The following is a 23,107-nucleotide window of genomic DNA, read 5'->3' as shown; positions in this document are numbered from 1 at the left end:
TTGCAAAAATTTGACATTTGGGGGGAAACACATTTTAGTGAAAAAAAAAAAAAAATTACATATGCAAATGTCGTGAAACACCTGTGGGGTATTAAGGTTCACTTAATTCCTTGTTATGTTCCTCAAGGGGTCTTGTTTCCAAAATGGTATGCCATGTGTTTTTTTTTTTTTTTTTTTTTTTTTGCTGTTCTGGCACCATAGGGGCTTCCTAAATGCAACATGCCCCCCAAAAACCATTTAAAAAAAACGTACTCTCCAAAATCCCCTTGTCGCTCCTTCACTTCTGAGCCCTCTACTGTGCCCGCCGAACACTTTACATAGACATATGAGGTATGTCCTTACTCGAGAAATTGGGCTACAAATAGAAATTGGGCTACAAGCATACATTTTCTCCTTTTACCCCTTGTAAAAATTAAAAAATTGGGTTTACAAGAACATGCGAGTGTAAAAAAATTAAGATTGTGAATTGTCTCCTTCACTTTGCTGCTATTCCTGTGAAACACCTAAAGGGTTAAAACGCTGACTGAATGTCATTTTGAATACTTTGAGGGGGTGCAATTTTTATAATGGGGTCATTTTTGGGGTATTTCTAATATGAAGACCCTTCAAATCCACTTCAAACGTGAACTGGTCCCTGAAAAATAGTGAGTTTGAAAATTTTGTGAAAAATTGGAAAATTGCTGCTGAACTTTGAAGCCCTCTGGTGTCTTCCAAAAGTAAAAACATGTCAATTTTATGAAGCAAATATAAAATAGACATATTGTATATGTGAATCAAATTTTTTTTTATTTGGAATATCCATTTTCCATACAAGCAGAGAGCTTCAAAGTTAGAAAAAAGCAAAATTTTCAAATTTTGCATCAAATTTGGGGATTTTTCACCAAGAAAGGATGCAAGTTACTAGAGATGAGCGAATTTACAGTAAATTCGATTCGTCACGAACTTCTCGGCTCGGCAGTTGATGTGGTATCCTGCATAAATTAGTTCAGCTTTCAGGTGCTCCGGTGGGCTGGAAAAGGTGGATACAGTCCTAGGAAAGAGTCCTAGGACTGTATCCACCTTTTCCAGCCCACGGGAGCACCTGAAAGCTGAACTAATTTATGCAGGAAAAGTCATCAACTGCCGAGCCGAGAAGTTCGTGACAAATCAAATTTACTGTAAATTCGCTCATCTCTACAAGTTCCCATAAAATTTTACCACTATGTTAAAGTAGAATATGTCACGAAAAAACTCTCGGAATCAGAATGATAACTAAAAGCATTCCAAAGTTGTTAATATTTAAAGTGACAGTGGTCAGATGTGCAAAAAAACGCTCTGGACCTAAGGTGTAAAATGGCCTGGTCCTTAAGGGGTTAAGGATAATTCTGTACCAGCAGACATTAAATGTTACAGGTCTCCACATTCAGGAAGTAAATATTGTCGTGGTACACCCCACTAACCCCATCAGGCACTTCGTCCATCTGTGAGCTTTACATTCAAACAAAGAAAAAGCACACAATTCATTCTACCATGGTGGCAGGTTATCCCAGCACAGAACTGTGGCAGCCCTTTTATTTGTGTGGTAGAGGGTGTGTGATGTAGGGCAGATGGAATTACCCTATGGACAGATGACATTAACCCCTTGTATTTGACACCAGGGCATGGTTTATCCTCAATACCACCTGAAGGTATACCGCTGCATCCTGGGCTAGGCACGGGGGCAATAACGACTCCGATGACTGTGACTGACAATGCTGTGGTTGTAGCTTACTTGTAGAATTGTGGCTGCTGGAATGACTTTAGGCCTCCTATGGACTCTAGACACACTCTAGGACTTGTCTCCACTGGAACTCAGCAGAAAGAGCAGAGCTCAAAAGAGAGTGAAGAGACTCCTCCCACAGTTTATATAGGGGAGAGACTGGTTGGGTCCTATTGGTCACTGATATCTCCTGCCACTCATGACAACTAGTGACCACATGTTAATCTTAAAGCTATAACATCTTTATATACATTATACAATATAATACAGGCAAAATGGCATATTCACTAGGGGACAGATGCAAGGGAGGCCCAGGGGACAACAACTCCCATACTGTGCCACCACATATGTCCACAGAAAAATAACCAATGGGACAATGACATGAAGTGTTTCCATTTACAATACAGTACAGTAGGCAGTTTAGACAAAACCATCTAAGGACAGAAAATATATGTATAGAATCTTCTTTGGGAGGGGGAAACAGTTCATAGGGTAATGTCTCAATTATAGAGGAGCGAATCGAACGGGACGACATCTAATTAGTTCAGAATTTCATGAAAAATTTGATTTGGACCAAATCCGGACTTGAGTCGATTTGAAATACAGTGGTCCCTCAACATACAATGGTAATCAGTTCCAAACGGACCATCGTTTGTTGAAGGATCCGTGCAATGTAAAGTATAGGACAGTGATCTACAACCCGCGGACCTCCAGATGTTGCAAAACTACAACACCCAGCATGCCCGGACATTGCCGGGTGTTGTAGTTTTGAAACATCTGGAGGTCCGCAGGTTGTAGACCACTGTTAGAGGAAGCTGTACTCACCTGTCCCCGCCACTCGTCACCGCTGCCCGGGATGTCGCTGTCCATCACTGTCGCCGCGTCCCCGACGCTCCGGCAAGGCCTCTGCTTCCCTGGCATTCGCGCTCTCCGTCGCTGCCATCACGTCGCTACGCACGCCGCTCCTATTGGATAACGGAACGGCGTGTGCAGCGACATAATTACGTCGATGGAGAGCGCCGACGATGCAGGGGATCCCGAAGAGGACGCGCCGGAGCCCCGAGGACAGGTAAGTGATAGTCAGCGGACCACACGGGGCACCGTCAACGGCTATCTGGCGGCAGCTGAAGCAGTCAGCGCTGCCGGATAGCCGTTTATGTGATGGCCCCAACATACAAAGCATCGTATGTTGATGCTGCCTTCAAAATGCGATGGCCTCTGAGAGGCCATCGCATGTTGAAATTATCGTATGTCGGGGCCATCGTAGGTCGAGGGGTCACTGTAATACATTTCTTCATTAGAGACACCCCTGTGATCATCCTGTATAATGTATAGATGCTGGCAGCTTTCTCCTGCGCTTGCATCTCTGCAACAGATAGGATGATTGCAGTGGGTGACACCTACTGTGATCCGTCCTTAACTGCAGGTACTAATGCTCCCAGCATAGACCACACTCTGCACCATGCTGGGAGTGATAGTACCTGCATTCATAGACAGATCTGACACCTGATGCGATCATCCTGTAATGTAATGTATAGATGCCATATATATACACCTATTCATATTTCCTGCAGAGGTGCGAGTGGCTGGATCCATCTGGCCAATCACAGCTCTCTGCGGGAAATATGAATAAGTGATGTGAATTCTAGTCACATCACTGGCCGGCCGGAGTATAGTGCAGAGATGTGAGTGCAGGAGAAAGCCTCTCCATCTCTGCAATAGATAGGACAAATCGCATCGGGTGTTAGGAGTGACATCTACTGTGATCTGTCTTAGTACAGGTACTACTCCAGCTCCCATCATGGAACAGTGTTCCATGCTGGGAGTAGTAGTACTACCTAAAAATGTAAAGAGAAAGTGAAAACACATGCCATTAAAAATACATTAATAAAATAATTTACAAAATTATATATTTTTACATTTAAATGCCCCCTTTCTAAAAAAAAAAATTTATTACGTTAATTTTTAAACAGGATCAATTTATGTGGGCGGGCAGAGACCTAAAAATGTAGAAAGGGGCCATTTAAATATAAAATTATATTTTTTAGAATTCATTTACATTTTTTTTTATTAGTAATGTATTTTAATATTGTGTAGAGCTGCAACAATTAATCAATTAAATTCGATAACGGGATTTGCTGTCTATGAATCCAGTTATTGAATAATCGCCTGATTTTTTTCCGTGGTCAGGAGGCTGCTGCAAGTCCTGAAAGTCCCGCAGCAGCCTCAGTGAGTCTCAGGCCGAGACTCTCAGCTCCACCCTCTGATCAGTGTTATCAGTTAGGAGGCTGCTGCTTCTCTCCCTAACTGTCTCCTCCCCGCCACCATTTTACCTGTATTTCCCCCACTCAGCCCATGAGGATCAGGGACCTTGCATTTTCTGTCGCCGTCTGCTGCCACCTGCCACCGCCTCCAGGGCCCCTATACGGTAGGTTGAGGTTCCAATACAGCACACACTCACTGCACAGCGGCCCTGGCGGCCGGTGATCCTTCCTAGGGCCTCTCTCCGTGTGTGTCTGCAGTCTGCACTGCTATACACATGTGGGGGCATGGGCAGAGCAGACTGAGCATTGCACCCTAGTGTCTTCTACAGACCTTTGGGTGCAATGCTTTGTAACCTGCACATCCCTGCATACCCCCATGTGTATAGCAGTGCGTGTACATTTCCTATACAGGTGGGGGTTTGTGCAGAGCATTACACCCTAGTCTGTCCTACAGACACAAGGATGCAATGATCTGCATATACCCCTATGTGTATAGCAATATATGCAGAGCATTGCACCCTTGTGTCTGTAGTACAGTGTGCAGTGCATTACCCATGGGGGCATGTGCAGAGCATTGCACCCGTGTCTGTAGTAAAGACACTAGGATGCAATCCTCTGCACATACCACATACTCCTATGTGTATGTAGTACATATACACATGGGGGTGTGCAGAGCATTTGCCCCCTAGCATTTGTAGTACTACAGACATGGGTCGGGTGCAATGCTCTGCAGTCTGCACATACCCCATGTGTGTAGGAGTGCTGTATAAAATAAAAATTATATATAATATATATATATATATATATTATACATATATAGCTCCCCTTTTACTATTGCTTTACAAAAAAAGTAAAATAATTTTACATATTTGATGTAACTGGCTAACACATGGCTAACTGTCTGAACAATTAATATATTAGTGAATCATTAACATTTTATTTTAATAGTTCAGACAGTTACCCATGCGGCAGTATTAAATTTACACTGGTTTCTGTACAGGATCAGTAAAACTAAAAATAAAAATTTGCTGCTGTTTGGTCACATCACATGCTACCTACAATTTAAACCCCACAGACAAGACAAGAACTATAGAATAATTATATAAAAGGGGTGTCCCTCAAACTTGCAATTTTATTAGATATGCTCTAAAAATTCACCAAATAGAACAAATGTGAATACCCACAAATCGGTGTGTAGGGGGGAGTATAGTGATAATTCAGAAATAAGGGATTTAACCATGTGGCAATGGTCATACACCCCCTAGCTGAAAGTCTTTACTTCCCTAATGGATATACGAGAATGTATTTATCCAATGAGCCCAGCATACAAGATGTAAACATATACACGCTGTGCTCCACAATAATAGATTATAGCAAATGTTCCTTAAGTTTTTATATTGCATATACAGGTGTTCCCAACGAGTTTCTGTCCACATGTATATTAGAGCACATGGGGATGTCTTCAGGGGAACCTAATCAATAGTTACAATGGTAGAACAATAAGCCAATACTATTAGAAAAAAGTCTTATCAACCCAAAAGTTATACGAGTTTCCCACAGGCCAATGAAGCTGTCAGCTCAGTAGTTATATATGAGAGGACCTGCTTGCACCGTGTGAGAAAGAATAATTTCTCCTGCAGTGGCAGAGGAGCTGGAGGATCTCCCAGCGTGCTGGTGGATGCAGTAGTAGAATCAGCTGAACCCCTTTTTGGGGATTTTGAAATTTTTCCTGATTAAAGCGAGAAAATAATTGATTATTAAAATAATAGTTAGCTGCAGCCCTAATATTGTGTTAAAGTGTGCGTTTCATTTTTTTTTTATTTACCATATTTAATCGGCGTATAACACGCACTTTTTAGGCTAAAATTTTTAGCCTAAAGTCTACGTGCGTGTTATACGCCGATAAGCCGCTGCAGTGACAGCCAGCGCTGCCGGCTTCTCTGCTTCTGCCTGCCCTGGGGTCTAGAGCCCTGCTGCCGGCCCTTCTCTCCCCCTGGCTATCGGCGCCGCTGCCCGTTCTCTCCTCCTGACTATCGTGCCCGCCGGCGCATGACGTCAGTGCGCCGCGCCGTGCAGTTCATAGCAACAACGCAGGGGATGCACACCGGAGGCCTGAAGCAGCGCAGACCCGACTCCGGCAACAGGTTATTATGCAACCGGGGATGGGGGGGGGGGGGAGGCAACGGGGCAGCGGTGCCGGCAATGGGTGCCGCTGCCCCTTCTCTCCCCCTGGCTGTCGGCGCCGCTGCCCCATTGCCGGCGCCGCTTCTCTCCCCCTGGATACCGGCGCCGGCAATGGGGCGCCGGCACCGATAGTCAGGGGGAGAGAACGGGCAGCGGCACAGACAGCCAGCGGGAGAGAAGCAGCGGCAGCAGGGCTCTAGACCCCAGGAAAGGCAGGGGGAGAGAAGCGGGCAGCCTTTCCTGGGGGTGTATCGGGGTATACACGCACCCTAATTTTACCATGAATATTTGGGTAAAAAACTTTTTTTAACCCAAATATCTTTGGTAAAATGAGGGTGCGTGTTATAGGCCGGTGCGTGGTATACCCCGATAAACACAGTATTTTTTACATTTTTTATAGTTAGTACTACTACTCCAAGCATGGAACAGACTGTTCCATGATGGGAGCTGTAGTACCTGTACTAATAGACCGATCACAGTAGGTGTCACTCCTGACACAATTGTCCTTTCTATTGCTTTCTCCTGAGCTTGCATCACTTATTCATATTTCCCGCAGAGCGCTGTGATTGGCCAGATGGTTCCAGCCGCTCTCTGCGGGAAATATGAATAGATATACTGTCTGAATAATTAGTGAATCATTAACATTTTATTTTAATAGTTCAAACAGTTACCCATGCGGCAGTATTAATTTTTTTTTCTTCAAATAAGTTTTTATTTGATAGTAAAGTCAGTAACTCAGAATGCAGAGAAAACAGGAACAGAGATAGGCGAAGGAGTCATTGTCGCAGCAGAGCCTTCTCCTATTATAGTATAGTTAATATTACATATCAGGTATCAAAAACATTGACCTGCACACATTAACACCCGAGCTGCAACATAACAGGAGTGTGGGTGTGTGTGTGTGGGGGGGGGGGGGGGGGGGGGGCATGTGGCAGGGAATGACAGTCGTAATGCAGTAAAACCACGTAGCGTAGAATACATTTCTTTATCATTGAAACCATGCAAAAAAAAAAATACAGAAAAAGGGTAGAGGAAAACTTCTCGGTAGTCCCTCGTCAACCATCAATTTACTGAGTACTCTCTCCATGGTCCCCAGACAACTCTGTGAGCATCTAATGTTCTACTAGCTCTGCTGGACACCTTCAAATATATGGATCTGTTGGACTTTTGTCAGCCACTCCGCAATTGAGGGGGGGAGGGTTGCAGCCATTTAAGGGGAATCAATTGTTTGGCTACCATGATCAAATGTGGCCTGGGGAATACGAAAAGTTGGGCATCCCAATAGCGCAGACGCCGGGGACAGAGAGATTTTCTTGCCAATGATTTTGGAGCGTGTGTCCTCCACCTCCCTCCAATACAGGGCAATAAGCGGACACGTCCACCAGATATGGAGGTGGGTACCGGTGTGAAGCTTACATCTCCAACATAGAGCGGAGTCTGCTAACTTGTGAGCGTATAGGAAATCAGGTGTCCTGTACCATCTCGAGATTAGTTTGTATTGCGATTCTTGAAGTCGGACACATCTCGAGAACCCCTTACTGTGAGTCAGCATGAACCTCTGCTCCTCTCTCGTAAAAGATATGTCTAATTCTTTCTCCCAAGACTGCAGGAAACCCGGGGGATGGAACGGGAAGCAATCATCATACAGTATGCATAAGGCTGAGAGCTTCCTACATTTCACTTCAAGGGAGGTTGCAGCTGACTCAAAGTCTGTAAGTTCCCTGAGGGGCACAGAGCCTTCTATAAAGAGTCTACTGCATTTCTGAAAGTGAGCTATTTGTAGAAAATTCAAACTGGTACCTGGGAAAAGCAGCCTGATTTCCGTCTGTTAGAATCCTTCCGTTCGGGAACAGTTGTGATAAGGGAATGTGGGCCAATTTATTCCACATATCTGGGTGATCCTCCACCCCACCGCCCACGACCACAGAGGAAGGTAGTAGAGGGGAAAGAGAGGGGGGAAAGTGAGGGAAGCAAGAGACGAGCAGTAGACAAAACACCCGAGAACAAGACGTCTTTGTTACGTGCGAGGCTACATGTTGTAGGAGGGAGCCATAGGTCAGTCAAGAGATCACCAGAGTAGGCGACCGATGCCACTTCTAGAGTGATAGGTGGGTTCGGTAGGGGACTAGTTAAATCTATCCATCTGCGGAGCTGTATCAGGTTGTAGAGTTTCTCCACATCTGGCGCATCCATTCCCCCTTGGGCGCTTGTGCGAGAAAGTAGCGAATATGCTAATCTAGGTCTCTTTTGTTTCCAAATAAAAAGTTAGAAAAGAGTGACTTGACGCTGGAGAAGAAGGAGGCAGGCAATGCGATCGGCAGCATCTGTAATGTGTACCTAACCTTAGGGAGTACATAGCAGTTAATCAAGTTTTTCCTACCCATCCATGAGATCAGGGGCAGATCATATCCAGCCAACGTCTCTTATCTCCGCTAGTAGGGGTTTAAAGTTAAGTTGAAAAATGTTTTTGAGCGAGCTAGGCATTTTAACACCCAGATACGTGAGCGACGATTTGGCACAGGGGAAAGGGGATAGGGAGCCAATCTCCTTAGTCTTAGCTGCAGGTAAAGTAATGTTTAATAATTCCGACTTAGAAACGTTTACTTTAAAGTTCGACCTGAACAGGTCTAACAAACTAGGTAGTCCCTGTGCAGGGTCACTTAAGAGAAATAATAAATAGTCTGCGAAGGCTAGAGCTTTAAGGTCTCCTCTCGGAGTTTTGTATCCTGAGATATTGGTCAGCTGTCAAACTCTCTGCAAAAGCGTCTCCATCGATAGTATGAAGAGAGTTGGGGACAGGGGGCATCCCTGCCTGGTCCAGTTTGTGATTTGGAAAGGGGGGGGGGGGGGGAATAGGTCATCGTTGACCAGCAACGAAGCAAACGGTTGTTCGTAAAGGGACATAAGAGCTGTTATAAACTGCGGGGGGAATTCAAAGCGGAGTAGCGTCTCCTTCATATATTCCCAATTGACCCTATAAAATGCCTTCTCGGCATCAACGCCAAGAAGGACAAGGGGCAGTTTTTTCATGTGAGCATGTTGGATCGCAGTTAGCAGTCTCAACGGGTACAAATCCCGACTGGTCCACGTCTACTAAGTGGGGAAGATGTCTCTTGATTCTCAAGGAGAGCAATTTAGCCCAGATTTTGAGGTCCAAGTTCAGAAGTGATATCGGTCTGTAGCTCCCACAGTCCTCTGGGTCCTTGCCCTCCTTGTGAATAAGAGTGACATGTGCTTCAAGGGACTGTTAAGGGATAGGAGATCCACAAAATAGAGCCTCGCAAACAGAGGTGAGGTGGGGAATCAGAATGTCCACAAATTTACGATAGTATTCCAGTGGAATACCATCTGGGCCCGGACTTTTCCCTGGTGGGAAGGAAGAGATCCCTCTCTGCACTTCTTCTGGGGTAATGGGTAGCATGAGTTCTTACTGCATGTGTTCGTCTAAAGTAGGGAGGTGTAGTGATGACAGAAATCTTTTCGTCTCTTCTCTACGGTTGAAAGCAGATTCCAGGGACTCTCCTTCTGATAGATTATACAGAGAGGTGTAAAACTTTTGGAAAGCTTTAGCAATGGAGGGTGTGTCTGTAGATCGGTGGCCTCTCTCATCTCTCACTGCATGAATGTATTGTTTTGTTCTTGCCTTTTTTATAAGTGTGGACATAAGCTTACCCCCCTTGTCCCCGTGTGCATAAATACGGTGTCTGTGGTGGAGGTAGGCCTTTGCCGATTTTTCGGTGATAAGAGTATTAAGGGTGGTGCGTAGTGATTTAAGGGTCTCCTGAATTGCTCTTGCCTCAGTAAGTTTGTGTATCCTCTCCAGGGCGGAGATTTCAGACAAAATGTCAGTGATCCTGCGCTGCCTCTCCTTCTTCAGCTTGGAACCCCAGGAAATAAATATCCCTCGCATGAAGGCTTTATGGGCTTCCCAAACTACTGGGGGCGACGTTCCCGACTTAGTGTTTAAATCAAAGTACAAGGATAACTGTTGCGTAACGTCAGCTAGAGCAGTCTGATTTGAAAGAATGCTTTCAATCTCCAGCGCCAAGAATTTGAGGGGAAAGAGGACAGAGACAAGGAAAGATGTACAGGAGCGTGGTCGGAGATGGTTATAGAGTCAATACCTGTGGTCGTGAGCACCGGGAGGAGAGACTTGTGGAGTAACAGAGTGTGGTAGGATCCGTGTACTGACGAGTAATGGGAGTAGTCCCGAACGGAAGGATTTTTCTGTCTCCATGCATCTATAAGAGATTAATCAGTTAATTTGGAGTGTAGTTTGGCAAGTGCTCTTCGGAATAGCAGTACGTGCTTGAGAAGTGTCTAAAAGCGGATTAAGTGAAACATTCAAATCACCACCTAATATCACCGGACCATCCACAAACGCCCGGAGGTCTTCCAGTGCCCCCAAAAGCCATGACATCTGGGCATTATTAGGGACATATAAATTTGCCAGAGTTAACTTGCGATTGTACAATAGGACATTTAGAAAAAGATACCTTTCCTCAGAATCAGAGAGAGTCTGCAGAACCTTAATCGGGCAGCTTGTGTGTATGGCTATAGATACACCTTAGGAAGCCGAGGCGTCATGGCAAGAGTGGAACCACTGGTCATAGTAGCGGTGAGGCAAATTTGGTATCTTGTGCAACTTAAAATGAGTTTCCTGAAAATAAATTACGGATGGTTTCAACCTATGGAGAATCTTCAGTACATGGCTTCTCTTGTGGGGAGTGTTCAGTCCCCGTACATTAAAGGAGACAAAGGTCATGAGAGCTTTGTCAGACATAGTGAACACTCGAGGATGGATTGAAAATAATCAGCAATCCCTGTCTGAGGAAGTGTTCAGACCTGAGCTGCAGCAAAGGAGGGTCTAAATTGAGGTTGGAGGGGGGGGGGGGTACTGTTAGAGTATGTATGTTTGAAGGAGAGTCGATGACAGAAGCGAAGTGTAGGCGAGTCCAGAGTATGGGTCTGAGGGAAGAGGGAAATGGAGATATATGTCTGTGCTGAGGAGGATAAGGGTGGAGAGTGGACGGAGTGCGGGAACGGAAGAAGTAGAGAGGGTATATGGAAGAAGGATAAACAAGTAGAGCAGAAAAAGCAATGGAAAAGAAATGGGGGACGGGGGGAGGGGAGAGGAAAGGGAGAAGAGGTGGAGTAGAAGGCAGATGAGAAGAGTGGATCAGAGGAAAGTGTTGGGAGCGGAATGGAGAGGGAAGGGGGGGGGAGAGAGGAGAAAGGAAGATAAAAGAAGAGAATGAGAAAAGAGAAGGTGGGTAAAGAAATTCAGGTGAGAAAAGGAAGATTTGAAAAAGGTCAGCGATTCAATATGTAAAGGTGGGTTATAGTTCAAATGACCTGAGGGTGAAAGTCGTTACAGGTAACAGGTGCACTCAGGTACCTAGCACCAAAATCGGTAGGGAGAGTGCCAGTGGGGGGGGGGGGGGGGGGGGGGGAAGTATGAAATCCTAGCCTGTGGTGCACACATACACTCTTAACATCAAAATATGAAACATCCCATACGGGCGGGACAATTTTGTGAAAAAACAACCAGTAAATACATTGTGAACATTGAAGATCAGCTACTATGCTGGAAAGTAAGGGTATCAACTCAATCAATCAACGTCCCCAGTTCTCAGGGGCAACATCCGTCTCTGGATAGCAAAAAGTGCCAGGTATCTCACCTCCGCAACACCTGGGAATATAGAGATGGGCTAAGAGAGTTTACCTAGTCTGCCGAGGTGCCATCCCTACTGGAGATTCCAAAAGGTGTGGACCATAATCCCATCTCAACCACGAGTAAGCTCAGTCAACGAACTCCATCAGTGACCTGTGGTTCCAGGGGCGCCATACAGGTAAATTCCAGGACCGCACATCTTATGCGTTTGAGGCAAGGGCTTGTTTCTTTGCCTTGGGAGTACGGGGTCTGGCTACCCTCTTCCATTCGCCGATGATTGGGAGCGGCGGCAGAGGCTCCGCCACGGCAGCCGGGAGCCATGAAGGTATCTCTACCGGCTCAATACCGATCTGCTCCCAGGCACCAGCTAGGTCTGACGGTGTCCGAATCGCAATCCTCTTGCCTTCTTTGATCACTGACAGTCCAAACGGGAACAGCCATGCGTATGGTATACCTGCATCCCGTAGCTTATCCAACAGGGGTCTCATCAGGAGTCTTTTCAGTAAGGTCGTGGGCGCAATGTCCTGGTATAGCGAAACGTCTGACTTACTGTAGTAGATTGGCCTTTTCTCTCTGGCAGCTCTCAGGATAGCTGGTATCTACAAAGGAGAGGAGACAACAGATCACATCCCTCGGCGGTTCCGTAGGTTTAGGCCTCGGGCGAAGAGCTCTATGTATACGTTCAATTACTATCGTGGAGGCTCTTTCCTTACCAAGCAGGCCTGCGAAGATTTCTTTTGCTACCGAGGGAAGAGCGTCCGGGGCCCAGGATTCAGGTAGGCCCTTAAATCTTACATTTTTTCCGCCTGCTCCTGTTTTCCTGATCTTCAGTCAGCGTGAGGGCGTTATTCAGGTGAGTCTCCAGCAAGTCCGTTTTGGTTGCCAGTGCCATAGCGTGGGTCGTAAGCTCCGAGGCCGCAGTCTCCAGGGCCTCCGTCCGGAAGCCTATAGCTTGGACCTCCGACTTTACGTCTGCCAAGTCAGCTCTAACCGGTTTCAATGCCTGCGTCAGGGTCTTCTTCATACAAGATTTGAGGAGGGCGGGGGTCAAGGTCGAGGTATCCTCGGAGTCGCTCCCTCCGTCCTCCTCATCCGTGTGTTTCTGCGCCACAGGCTCCGGCGCCATCTTGGAGTCCCTAGCTGGGGAGCGGTCGGACTTACTGGTGAAGAATTTCAAGACGTCCACAGTGTTTTTCTGGGCTAACGGTGTGCCAGGTACTTCACTGGGCTGATGTTTGCCGTATTTGACCATTTCAGACCCGGTAGGTAAGCTAAAAATAGTGTGATTAGCGGCTGCAAGGCAGGAGAGGAGAGCTCACACGTGCATCCCGTTCAGTGGCTAGGCTCCGCCCCCACGGCAGTATTAAATTTGCACTGGTTTCTGTACAGGATCATTAACTTCTTAAGGACCCAGGACGTATGGGTACGTCCTGGGTCCCGGTCCTGCGATATAACGCGGGGTCACACGGTGACCCCGCATCATATCGCGGCGGGCCCAGCGTCATAGTGAAGCCGGGACCCGCCTCTAATAGTGCGCGGCACTATCGCTATTTACCCTTTAGCCGCGCGCTCCAAGCTGAGCCACGCGGCTAAAAAAGAAAATATAAGTTCCCGGCTAGCTCAGGGAGCTGTTCGGGATCGCCGCGGTATAATCGCAGCATCCCGAACAGCTGTAGCACAGGAGGTGGTCTTCTTACCTTCTCCTGCGCTGTCCGATCGACGAATGAATGCTTCAAGCCCGAGATCCATATACGCCGAAAACACTGATTGATCCATCTCCATAGGAATGGATCAGTGTAAAAGATCAGTTAATGCAATGTTATAGTCCCCTATAGGAGCTATAATATTGCATAAGAAAAGTGCAAAAAAAATAATTAACCGTTTCAATTATCCCTTCCCCTAATAAAAGTTTGAATCACCCGGCATTTCCAAGAATAAATATCGCCACGTGCGGAAAGGTCTGAATTATAAAAATATACTGCACGTTCAATGGCGTACGCGCAAAAAATTCTAAAGTCCAAAATAGCGCATTTTTGATCACTTTTTATACCACAAAAAAAGTGAATAAAAAGTGTTCAAAATGTCTGATCAGAACAAAAATGGTACCACTAAAAACTTCAGATCACGGCACAAAAAATTAGCCCTCAAAGGCCACTGAACACAGAAAAATAAAGTTACAGGGGTCAGAAGATGACAATTTTAAAACATAAATTTTCCTGCATGTATTCATGATTTTTTTCTGAAGTGATACAAAATCAAACCTATATAAGTAGGGTATCATTTCAATCGCATTGACCTACAGAATAATAAAGTTTCATTTTTGCCAAAAAATGTACTGTGTAAAAACGGAAGCCCCTAAAACTTACAATATAGTGTTTGTTTTTTTTCATCAATTTTGTCGCACATTTTTTTTTCCCGTTTCACTGTAGATTTTTGGGTAAAATGACTAATGTCATTACAAAGTAGAATTAGTGACACAAAAAAATAAGCCATCATATAGAATTTTAGGTGAAAATTTTAAAGAGTTAAGGAGAAATTGAAAAAAATGGAAAAAGCCCGGGTCCTTAAAAAAAAAAATAAAAAAATAAAAAAAAAAATTGCTGCTGTTTGGTCACATCACATGCTAGTTATGTGTAGTGAATTCATAGAAGGCCACCTACAATTTAAACCCCACAGACAAGACAAGAACTATAAAATAATTATATAAAGGGGTGTCCCTAAAACTTGCAATTTAATTAGATATGAATATACTCATACTACAGTGGGACCAGAGAAGAGCGGCCGGCCACCTGCATCTATACATTATATAAGACAATATATCACCCAGGGTGATCTGTCCATTAGCACAGGTGCTACTACTATCGCCATCATGGGACAGTCTGTTCCATGCTGGGAGTAGTCGTACTACCTTAAAAAAAAAAAAAAAAAAAAAGTGAAACACACTAATAAAAATTCACCTAGAATGTATTCGATCCAAATTTTTTATTTGGCCGAATAAAATTTTTCTAAAATTCGCTCATCTCTAGTCTCAGTACAACAGTGTGTGTTCTTAAGCTGTTACTATGGGTTTCCGTATGTTGTCTTAGCTTAGCCTAGCGACCCTGGCAGTGTTGCATAGGGCTATAGAGTTCTTAGGCAGCGTTATGCATGTATTTTGAGGGTTTTTTCATTGCCAGGTCACAGAACTTGTTTGCGCAAACCAAACTTTATTTTGAAAAGTCTACTTCACATAAACAAAAAGGTCCAAGCACTGGTTTCAGGATTTTTTATCTTTTTGTTAGCATTTTTTTTGTCACAAAGGGGACGATGTTAAAAATATTTAAGAAAGAAAAAAAAATTATATGCTCACATTTGCCAAATTTAAAGTACATTTTTTTTGTAGCAGGAGTAAAATAAAACAAGCTATATAAATTAGGAAAAAGGAAATCTGTCACCAGTGTCACCTACACTAACCTGTCAGTACCGACAGATCGTGCAGGTGACACTGATGACAATGGTACTTAACTTGTCGAGGATCTCCGGTAATCTTCTCCATTAAAGGGGTACTCCGCCCCTAGACATCTTATCCCCTATCAAAAGGATAGGGGATAAGATGTCAGATCGCCGCGGTGCAGCTGCTGGGGAGCCCCAGGATCGCCATTGCAGCACTGCGCTATCATTACAACACAGAGCGAGTTCGCTCTGTGCGTAATGACAGGCGATACAGGGGGCCGCGTGATGTCATGGCTCCGCCCCTCATGACATCACGGCCCGTCCCCTTAATGCAAGTCTATGGCAGGGGGCATGATGACCGCCGCGCCCCCTCCCATAGACTTGTATTGAAAGGGGTGGGCCGTGACATCACGAGGGGCGGAGCCGTGACGTAATGATGCTCCGGCCCCTGTATTGCGCGTCATTACGTGCAGAGCGAACTCGCTCTGTGCTGTAGTGATAGAGCAGTGCCGCAGCGGGGATCCTGGGGATCCCCAGCAGCGGCACCACGGTGATCTGACATCTTATCCCCTATCCTTTGGATAGGGGATAAGATGTCTAGGGGCGGAGTACCCCTTTAAGCTTCAGCTCCGGGCAGAGCTTAGTGTTGTCGCTGCTGCTGGAGGACCCAGCAGAGAGCAGCAGCCGCTTAAAAAAGGTTATAAAAAAAAAAAAAAAAAAAAAAAAAATTGACCCATAATTAAGGGGTTAACGTCTGCACCACAGGCAAGTTTCCACATGGAATGTGTGCCTATTTCTTCTGCAGGTGCTTAACATAATTCTTGCCACTACTATATATTTTGCAGATTATTCCACACAGTCTGCCTCAAGCGACCATACCATGAATGTACATTTTTCAGTGAGTGCATACGAGGTTTGGCTGTGTAATATGGAAAGGTTTATAATAACCTGTACCCCAGGTTAAAGGCATTTTTCATTTAACATAATGGTGTTTTTTTTGACCCAACAGTAGTGGGTTTCCTAGCAACAAACATGGTTGAGAATTATTTATTTGGCTGTAAATCCTACATCTCCATAAACAAATACATTTCACAAATATACCTGAAACTGTATTCCTGTTATCTCCATCTCTGAATGGGTCATCTCTATTCCTGTTTATTTAGAAGAAGAAAAAAAAAATGTATTAACACTTTAGGCTCAGGCTGCAGTGCAATTTGCATGTGTCATACACTAAATATAAAGACAGTAACAGTAGTTGGACACAAGTCCTTTTAAACTAGTTAAAAAAAATTATCTAGAAATTAAAAGGTCTTTATTAGATCAAAAAGGTCCATCTCCCGACATCCTTATTGATCCTCAGACTGAGACTTGCTTGCACTTCCTGCCTGGTGGTGCGAGGTATGGCAGACTTGTCCTGTTCACTAAAAGTAATTATACCCCCTTCAAATAGCTGATCAGCAGGGGGGCCAGGAGTTGGACTGTCTGGCCAATGTGGCCTTTTTTGACAAAAAAAAAAAAAAAAAAACACACACACCAAAACACATTTGGAAATCTAGCCTAATTAAGTGTGCCAAACGTCAATGTGGAAAAATGGGCAAATGGAAATTCTACACACTAGCATGTTTAGTCTGTGCTAGGACCGCTCGGAAATGTGCTGCCTCCATAGATGACAATGTATTTCCAAGCATAGTCCACAGAACAGGTTCATAGTTTGAGGACCCCAAAATCGGGATTTCAACAGCAGAAAAGTCTACCGAGAAGATTCCGACGAGAATTCAATTGGGACTCTGCTGCAGTGGAATTTTCGAGCAGAATATTTCCATGGAATTCTGCCATGTTAACAACTTCATAGAGAGGAAAAAAAAAAAAAAATAAATAAAAAAAAAAAAAAAAAAACACGTGACTTTGCACTTGGTTCTATTGAGCAGACACAAGCTCGGTAGTAATAACCTCCACACAGTGTGGCGCTTTTTGGAAGAAGGCAATTATGTTTGCTCTACTCACCATGTAAACTTGGCCCTACATTTTTTTTGTTTGGTTAACAGTTCCTGATGGTTTTTCAGTTGTGTGTGTATAAATTTGAAAGGGGGCAGGCTTTTCTTGGCAGTCTGCTGCAGATTTTCTGCTGTGGAAAAACTGCCGCAAGCCCCATTGAAGTTAGTAGGGTCTGCGGTGGATTTTCTGCTGCAGACAGCCGAGAAGAACCCACCCCCTTTCAAATACCCAGAAGGAAACCCACAAATAAATCCGCCGTGTGAACGTACCCTAAGCCTGGGACTTCATTTGGCTTTTTGACAGAAGAAATACCATACTTGCTGTAGGGCATCCAGATTTTATTTTTTTTCCTTTGCAAAAGTTGTGTGAAATCACAGCCTTTTTTTTTTCCTCAAAAAATGTACCATGTTAGTTGTTTTTGCCACTTTACCATACTACTATAGTAACATGCATATAAATCATGGTATTAGCTTGGTCGACGATAGGAGGGAAGATTTAAAAGCAAAATTTGATTGAGGGTAGGTTCAGAATACCTACCCCCTAATATTCATCGGTATCCTATGAAAATGCAAACATATACAGTGGACTCACCTATTGACTAGTTCAAAAGTGCAGCAGACCATTTTTGTTTTAACATCTCCCCCCCCCCCCCCCCCCTCGCCTAAAATATTATAGGGGACTATTCAGCCATAGAAAGTAAGGGAGTCTACTGTCCACAAAATCCCTCAGCATTCCCATTTTTGGAAGGATGCTGATGGATACAACTAACAGGAGAAAGTATAGTGTGAACAGACCCTTACTTAGCAACTTAGGTAATGGAAAAAAAATACAAACAAATTAACCACCTGGATTGCAGTTCAAAGGGTTTTCTGCACCTTCAGGAGGAAATGGTTTTACAATATACGTGAGGCGTCTGATCTTTTCATCTACAGTATTGGAGGCCTCCACTTGGGCATGCTGGATAACACAAGGCTCATTTTCTTCAAAGGCGTCAGCTCCATGAACAAAATATGTCCTCCTTCGGATATTCAACTGCTCCGCTTCATCTGCCTCTGGTGGGAGCTCCGCACTAGGACAATGAGGAGCAGCATCTTTCAATACACTCACAATAGTCAGCGGGTCATGTGGTCTGGTTTCATGGCTCTCACTAGCTGCTAAGTCACTTTTAACCACTTGCACTCTTTGCTTTTTCCTTGCAGGAGCCATTTCCCTGTCTGTTCTTCTCACACAGTTTCAGGAAGAAAATCAACAAAATGTGTGTGACCCAGAGGCCTTGCCTGCAATTAAATGGGAGCTCTTAATTCATCTCACATTAGATCTCGTTGTCAGGTTGGTTTTTCTAATTGGCTCGGTGTTTGAGTGACATGTGCACATCATTACACTGATGGTACTATATGTAACTATAGTTTTACTGGGGGAGATTCATCAAAACCAGTGTAGAGGAAGAGTGGTGCAGTTGCCCATAGCAACTAATCAGATTGCTTCTTTCATTTTTATAAAGGCCTTTGAAAAATGAAAGAAGCAATCTGATTGGTTGCTATGGGCAACTGGGCAACCTTTATTCTGGACAGGTATTGATAAATATCCCATACAAAGTGTTCTCATAGGTTGTCCCTGTGCTTCTTTCTCTTTGTTATGTAAACATGCTAGAAAAAAATACAGTCATTAAAATAATAAACATGAAGACAACCAAGTGTGCTATGGATTATTTTTTATGTAGTATTTTAAGCCAAAGAAACAAGTGGATCCAACAGAATGAGAAATATAAGGGCCTATGCACACTACAGATTTTCTACTCAAAATGATCTGCTTGCAGCAGAATCCCATTCATCTCAATGGGGGAAATTTATCAAAACCTGTGCAAAGGAGAAGTTGCCCATAGCAACCAATCAGATTGCTTCTTTCATTTTGCGGAGGCCTTGTTAAAAATGAAAGAAGCAATGTGATTGGTTGCTATGGGCAACTTTTCCTCTGGACAGGTTTTGATAAATCTCTGCTGCGCAGTACACATTCCATAGCGGAACATCTGTTGCAGATCCAGATTCTGATGTAAAAAAAATGTTCATTCTTTTGTCGGAATGCCACCCAAAAAAGCCCATTGTCAAGGGATCCATTTTTGCAAATTTTATGCAAAATTAAGCCCAATTCTGGTTGCCGCTGATCAACTGACAGAAATCGAGGAAATTCCTTTCTGAATTTTAATAGTGTGCACTGGGGCCCTTAGTCCTTCCTTTATATTTACTTTTACTTTTACACCCACTCCTAGCTTTGACTATATTCTTTTAGACCATGTTCACACACAGTATTTTTGTCCAATTATAGAGTGCGTTCACATGTGCAGATTTTACTGAAAGTTTTGCTGCTGATTTTTTCTGCAGTTGCAGAAAATCTGCAGCGATATAGGCAGCAAAATAGCCACAGGGGGACATTTATCACAACCTGTGTAGAGGAAGAGTGGTGCAATTGCCCATGGCAACCAATCAGATTTCATTTTTCACAGGTCTCTTTAAAAATAAAAGAATCAATCTGGTTGGTTGCCATGGGCAGCTGCACCACTCTTTCTATACACAAGTTTTACAAAAAGAACAAAAAGAACAACGGAGCGCTCCCTGTGTGGAATCAATGCGGGCTGAGCGGTGAGGGAGTACAGATAATGAAAACCCGCTCACCTGATGCAAATATCACCACGATTCTGTCGCGTGCTTCACTTCATTAGACTCCATTTTCTGCGGTCCAGGCTTCAGGGCATCAAAAATGGCGGATCCACATGTCAGTACATAGGGCGAGGAACGCTGGCAAGGCAGGAAGGCCAGGCGGGAAGGCAGGTAGGCTTATGATCCTGAATCGCATTCAGGATGCAGACTATCAGCAGCCAGTCACCCCTGTGATGTCACAGTCCTATATATTCGGCAGCCATTTTCCAGCTCGTCATTTCATTCATTACACTGCACAGAGATAGGACGGACATCGCTGTGTGTGTGTTATACAGAAAAGCTTTTTGCAACAGCGTTTCACCTCTTAGTCACCTCAGACTTCTGTAGGACACAGAGAACAGTGTTTTTGCTCAGAAATTAATTCTTACTGCAATGATTAACTCCTCAGTCACTGTGAACAGCATTGTGTTACAGATGGGGCAGAGAGCTGTGTGTTGCACAAATGTTTTCAGAGAAGGGGAAAATTATTTTTTAGGGCAAATATGTGTCTTTGTTTCACAACAACTGGTCTGCTGGTTATACTAGTCAGTAGATTATATAATCCATACCCAGCAGTCCATTCCTAATAGTATTTGAGAGAGTCTTTTTGCAATTTTGGTTTTAGTACACATTGACTGTGTGCTGCAGCATTGTTGTGTACTGCTGGTGTTGTGGGTAATTTTTTTGCGTACTGTAGCACATTTTTCTGCCCTCATAAGTGCATACAACATACCTACTTCTAAGTGGTGTACTATTATGTACCTGTTAATCTGTCAAGGGCCTACATACTGTGAAATGATAGCCAAAAGTAATCACTGCCTTGTGTTTTACTCAAATAATTTTTGAAGCGTAGAGTAGATCATTTTTCTGCCCTCATAACTGCATACCACATACCTACATATAAGTGGTGTACTATTTTGTACCTGTTAATCTGTCAAGAACCTACATACTGGGAAAGGACAGCCAAAAGTAATCACCGGCTGGTGTTTTACTGCAATAAGTTTATTAAGTATACTGTAGAGCATATTTCTGCCCTCAGAAGTGCATACCACATACCTACATCTAAGCAGTGTACTATTTTGTACCTGTTAATCTGTCAAGGGCCTAGATACTGTGAAAGTCCAGGCAAAAGTACTCACCGGCCGGGTGTTGTACTCAGGTACTTTTTTCTGCCCTGTTTGTTCCATTACAAATTCCATTCCTAATAGTCTGTGAAAGAGTGCAATTTTGTGTTTAGTACATAGTGACAGTGTGCTGCTGCACTATAGTGTACTGCTGATATGCAAAAATATGTGTTTTTAAGTGTACTATAGCGCATTTTTCTGACCTCATAAGTGCATACCACATACCTACATCTAAGTGGTGTATTATTTTGTACCTGTTAATCTGTCAAGAGCCTACACACTGTGAATGGACAGCCAAAAGTAATCACCGGCTGTTTTTTTTTTACTCCAGTACGTTTATTAAGTGTACTGTAGCGCATATTTCTGCCCTCAGAAGTGCATACCACATACCTACATCTAAGTAGTGTACTATTTTGTACCTGTTAATCTGTCAAGGGCCTAGATACTGTGAAAGTCCAGGCAAAATTACTCACCAGCTGGTGTTGTACTCAGATACTTTTTTAAGTGTACTGTAGCACATTTTTCTGCCCTAATAAGTGCATACAACATACCTACATCTAAGTAGCATACTATTTTGTACCTGTCAAGGGCCAAATACTGTGAAAGTCCAGGCAAAATAAATCACTGGCTGGTGTTTTACTCCAATACATTTTTTTAAGTGTAATGTAGTGCATTTTTCTGCCCTCATAAGTGCATACCATATACTTACATCTAAGTAGTGTAGTATTTTGTACCTGAAAATCTGTTAAGTGCATGGATACTGTGTAAATCCAGGCAAAAGTAATCACCGGCTGGTGTTTTTACTCAGATACTTTTTTAAGTGTACTGTAGCGCATTTTTCTGCCCACATAAGTCCATACCACACACCTATATCTAAGTAGTATACTATGTTGTACCTGTTAATCTGTCAAGGTCCTAGATACTTTGAAAGTCCAGGCAAACGTAATCACTGGATGGTGTTTTTACTCAGATACTTTTTTAAGTGTACTGTAGTGCATTTTTCTGCCCTCATAAGGGCATACCACATATCTACATCTAAGTAGTGTACTATTTTAAACCTGTTAATCTGTCAAGGGTCTAGATACTGTGAAAGTCCAGGCAAAAGTACTCACCAGCTGGTGTTTTTACTCAGATACTTTTTATGTGTACTGTAGTGCATTTTTCTGCACTCATAAGTGCATACCACATACCTACATCTAAGTAGTGTATCATTTTGTACATGTTAATCTGTCAAGGGCATAGATACTGTGAAAGGACAGTCTAAACTACACACCTGCTGCTATTCTAGACAAATACTGTTTTAAAAATAGTGAAGCGCATTGTACTCCCCTCATGTAAGCACTAAGTATGTCAGGCAGAGAAGTGGCAGGACATGCACAGAGTAGTGGCATAGGCCTAAATTCATCAGGCAGAGGTTGCAGCAGACTAGGGTGAGTGGCAGCAGGAGTCGCAGCGAGAGGCCTGAGCTCCCGATATCAGCTAGCGGTCGTGTCTCAACCAGCAACCCATCTGCCGTCATTGATTGGTTAACACGGTCATTCACTTCATCACAAGTGACATCTGATACCCCCAGTCAACAATCGGTGGGTTCCTCAGACACAACCCTCAGTTGGCATGGCCCGGGAGCAGTCCCTGTCCTCCCATTGCCTCTGTCCTATGCTGTTCCCTCCCCTAAAGTAGCATCTTATGCTGTGGGTTCAGCTCCACTATTCATTGAGGACAATTTAATAGAGGACAGTCAGCAGCTACTGCCCAGGCAAGAAGTGGAGGAAACATATGCCGCTTCCCCCACTAGGCGGGCAAGTAATGATGAGAGTGACGTGGGAGATGGTGTTGCCAGCGTTCAGGGTCCTGAAGAAGACACTGTTGAGGAATCTGAGGAGGACATTAGTTTCGTGCAGACACCTCGATGATGACGATGATGAAGCTAATTGAAATTGGGAGCTGGGTGCAGAAGGGGCTTCATCATCATCAGGAGAAGAAAGTTGTAGGTTGCCATTGAG

The 23,107-nt window shown here is 44.0% G+C and overlaps 1 protein-coding gene across 1 annotated transcript in view; it reads right to left on the bottom strand.

The window, feature by feature from the left end:
* Nucleotides 1–18,676, bottom strand: part of LOC130357864 (uncharacterized) — a 31,848-nt gene extending 13,172 nt beyond the window's left edge. The window contains exons 1-2 of the mRNA XM_056560604.1: nt 18,133–18,676; nt 16,394–16,443 (exon numbers count right to left, since the gene is read on the bottom strand). Of these exons, the coding sequence (XP_056416579.1) occupies nt 16,394–16,443; nt 18,133–18,493 (411 nt within the window). The 5' untranslated portion in view covers nt 18,494–18,676. The remainder of the gene's footprint in view (nt 1–16,393; nt 16,444–18,132) is intronic.
* Nucleotides 18,677–23,107: the final 4,431 nt, after the last annotated feature.

This window comes from Hyla sarda, chromosome 2 (assembly GCF_029499605.1).
Source record: "Hyla sarda isolate aHylSar1 chromosome 2, aHylSar1.hap1, whole genome shotgun sequence".
Taxonomy (NCBI): Eukaryota; Metazoa; Chordata; class Amphibia; order Anura; family Hylidae; genus Hyla; species Hyla sarda.
This window is presented reverse-complemented; position numbering and strand designations above follow the sequence as displayed.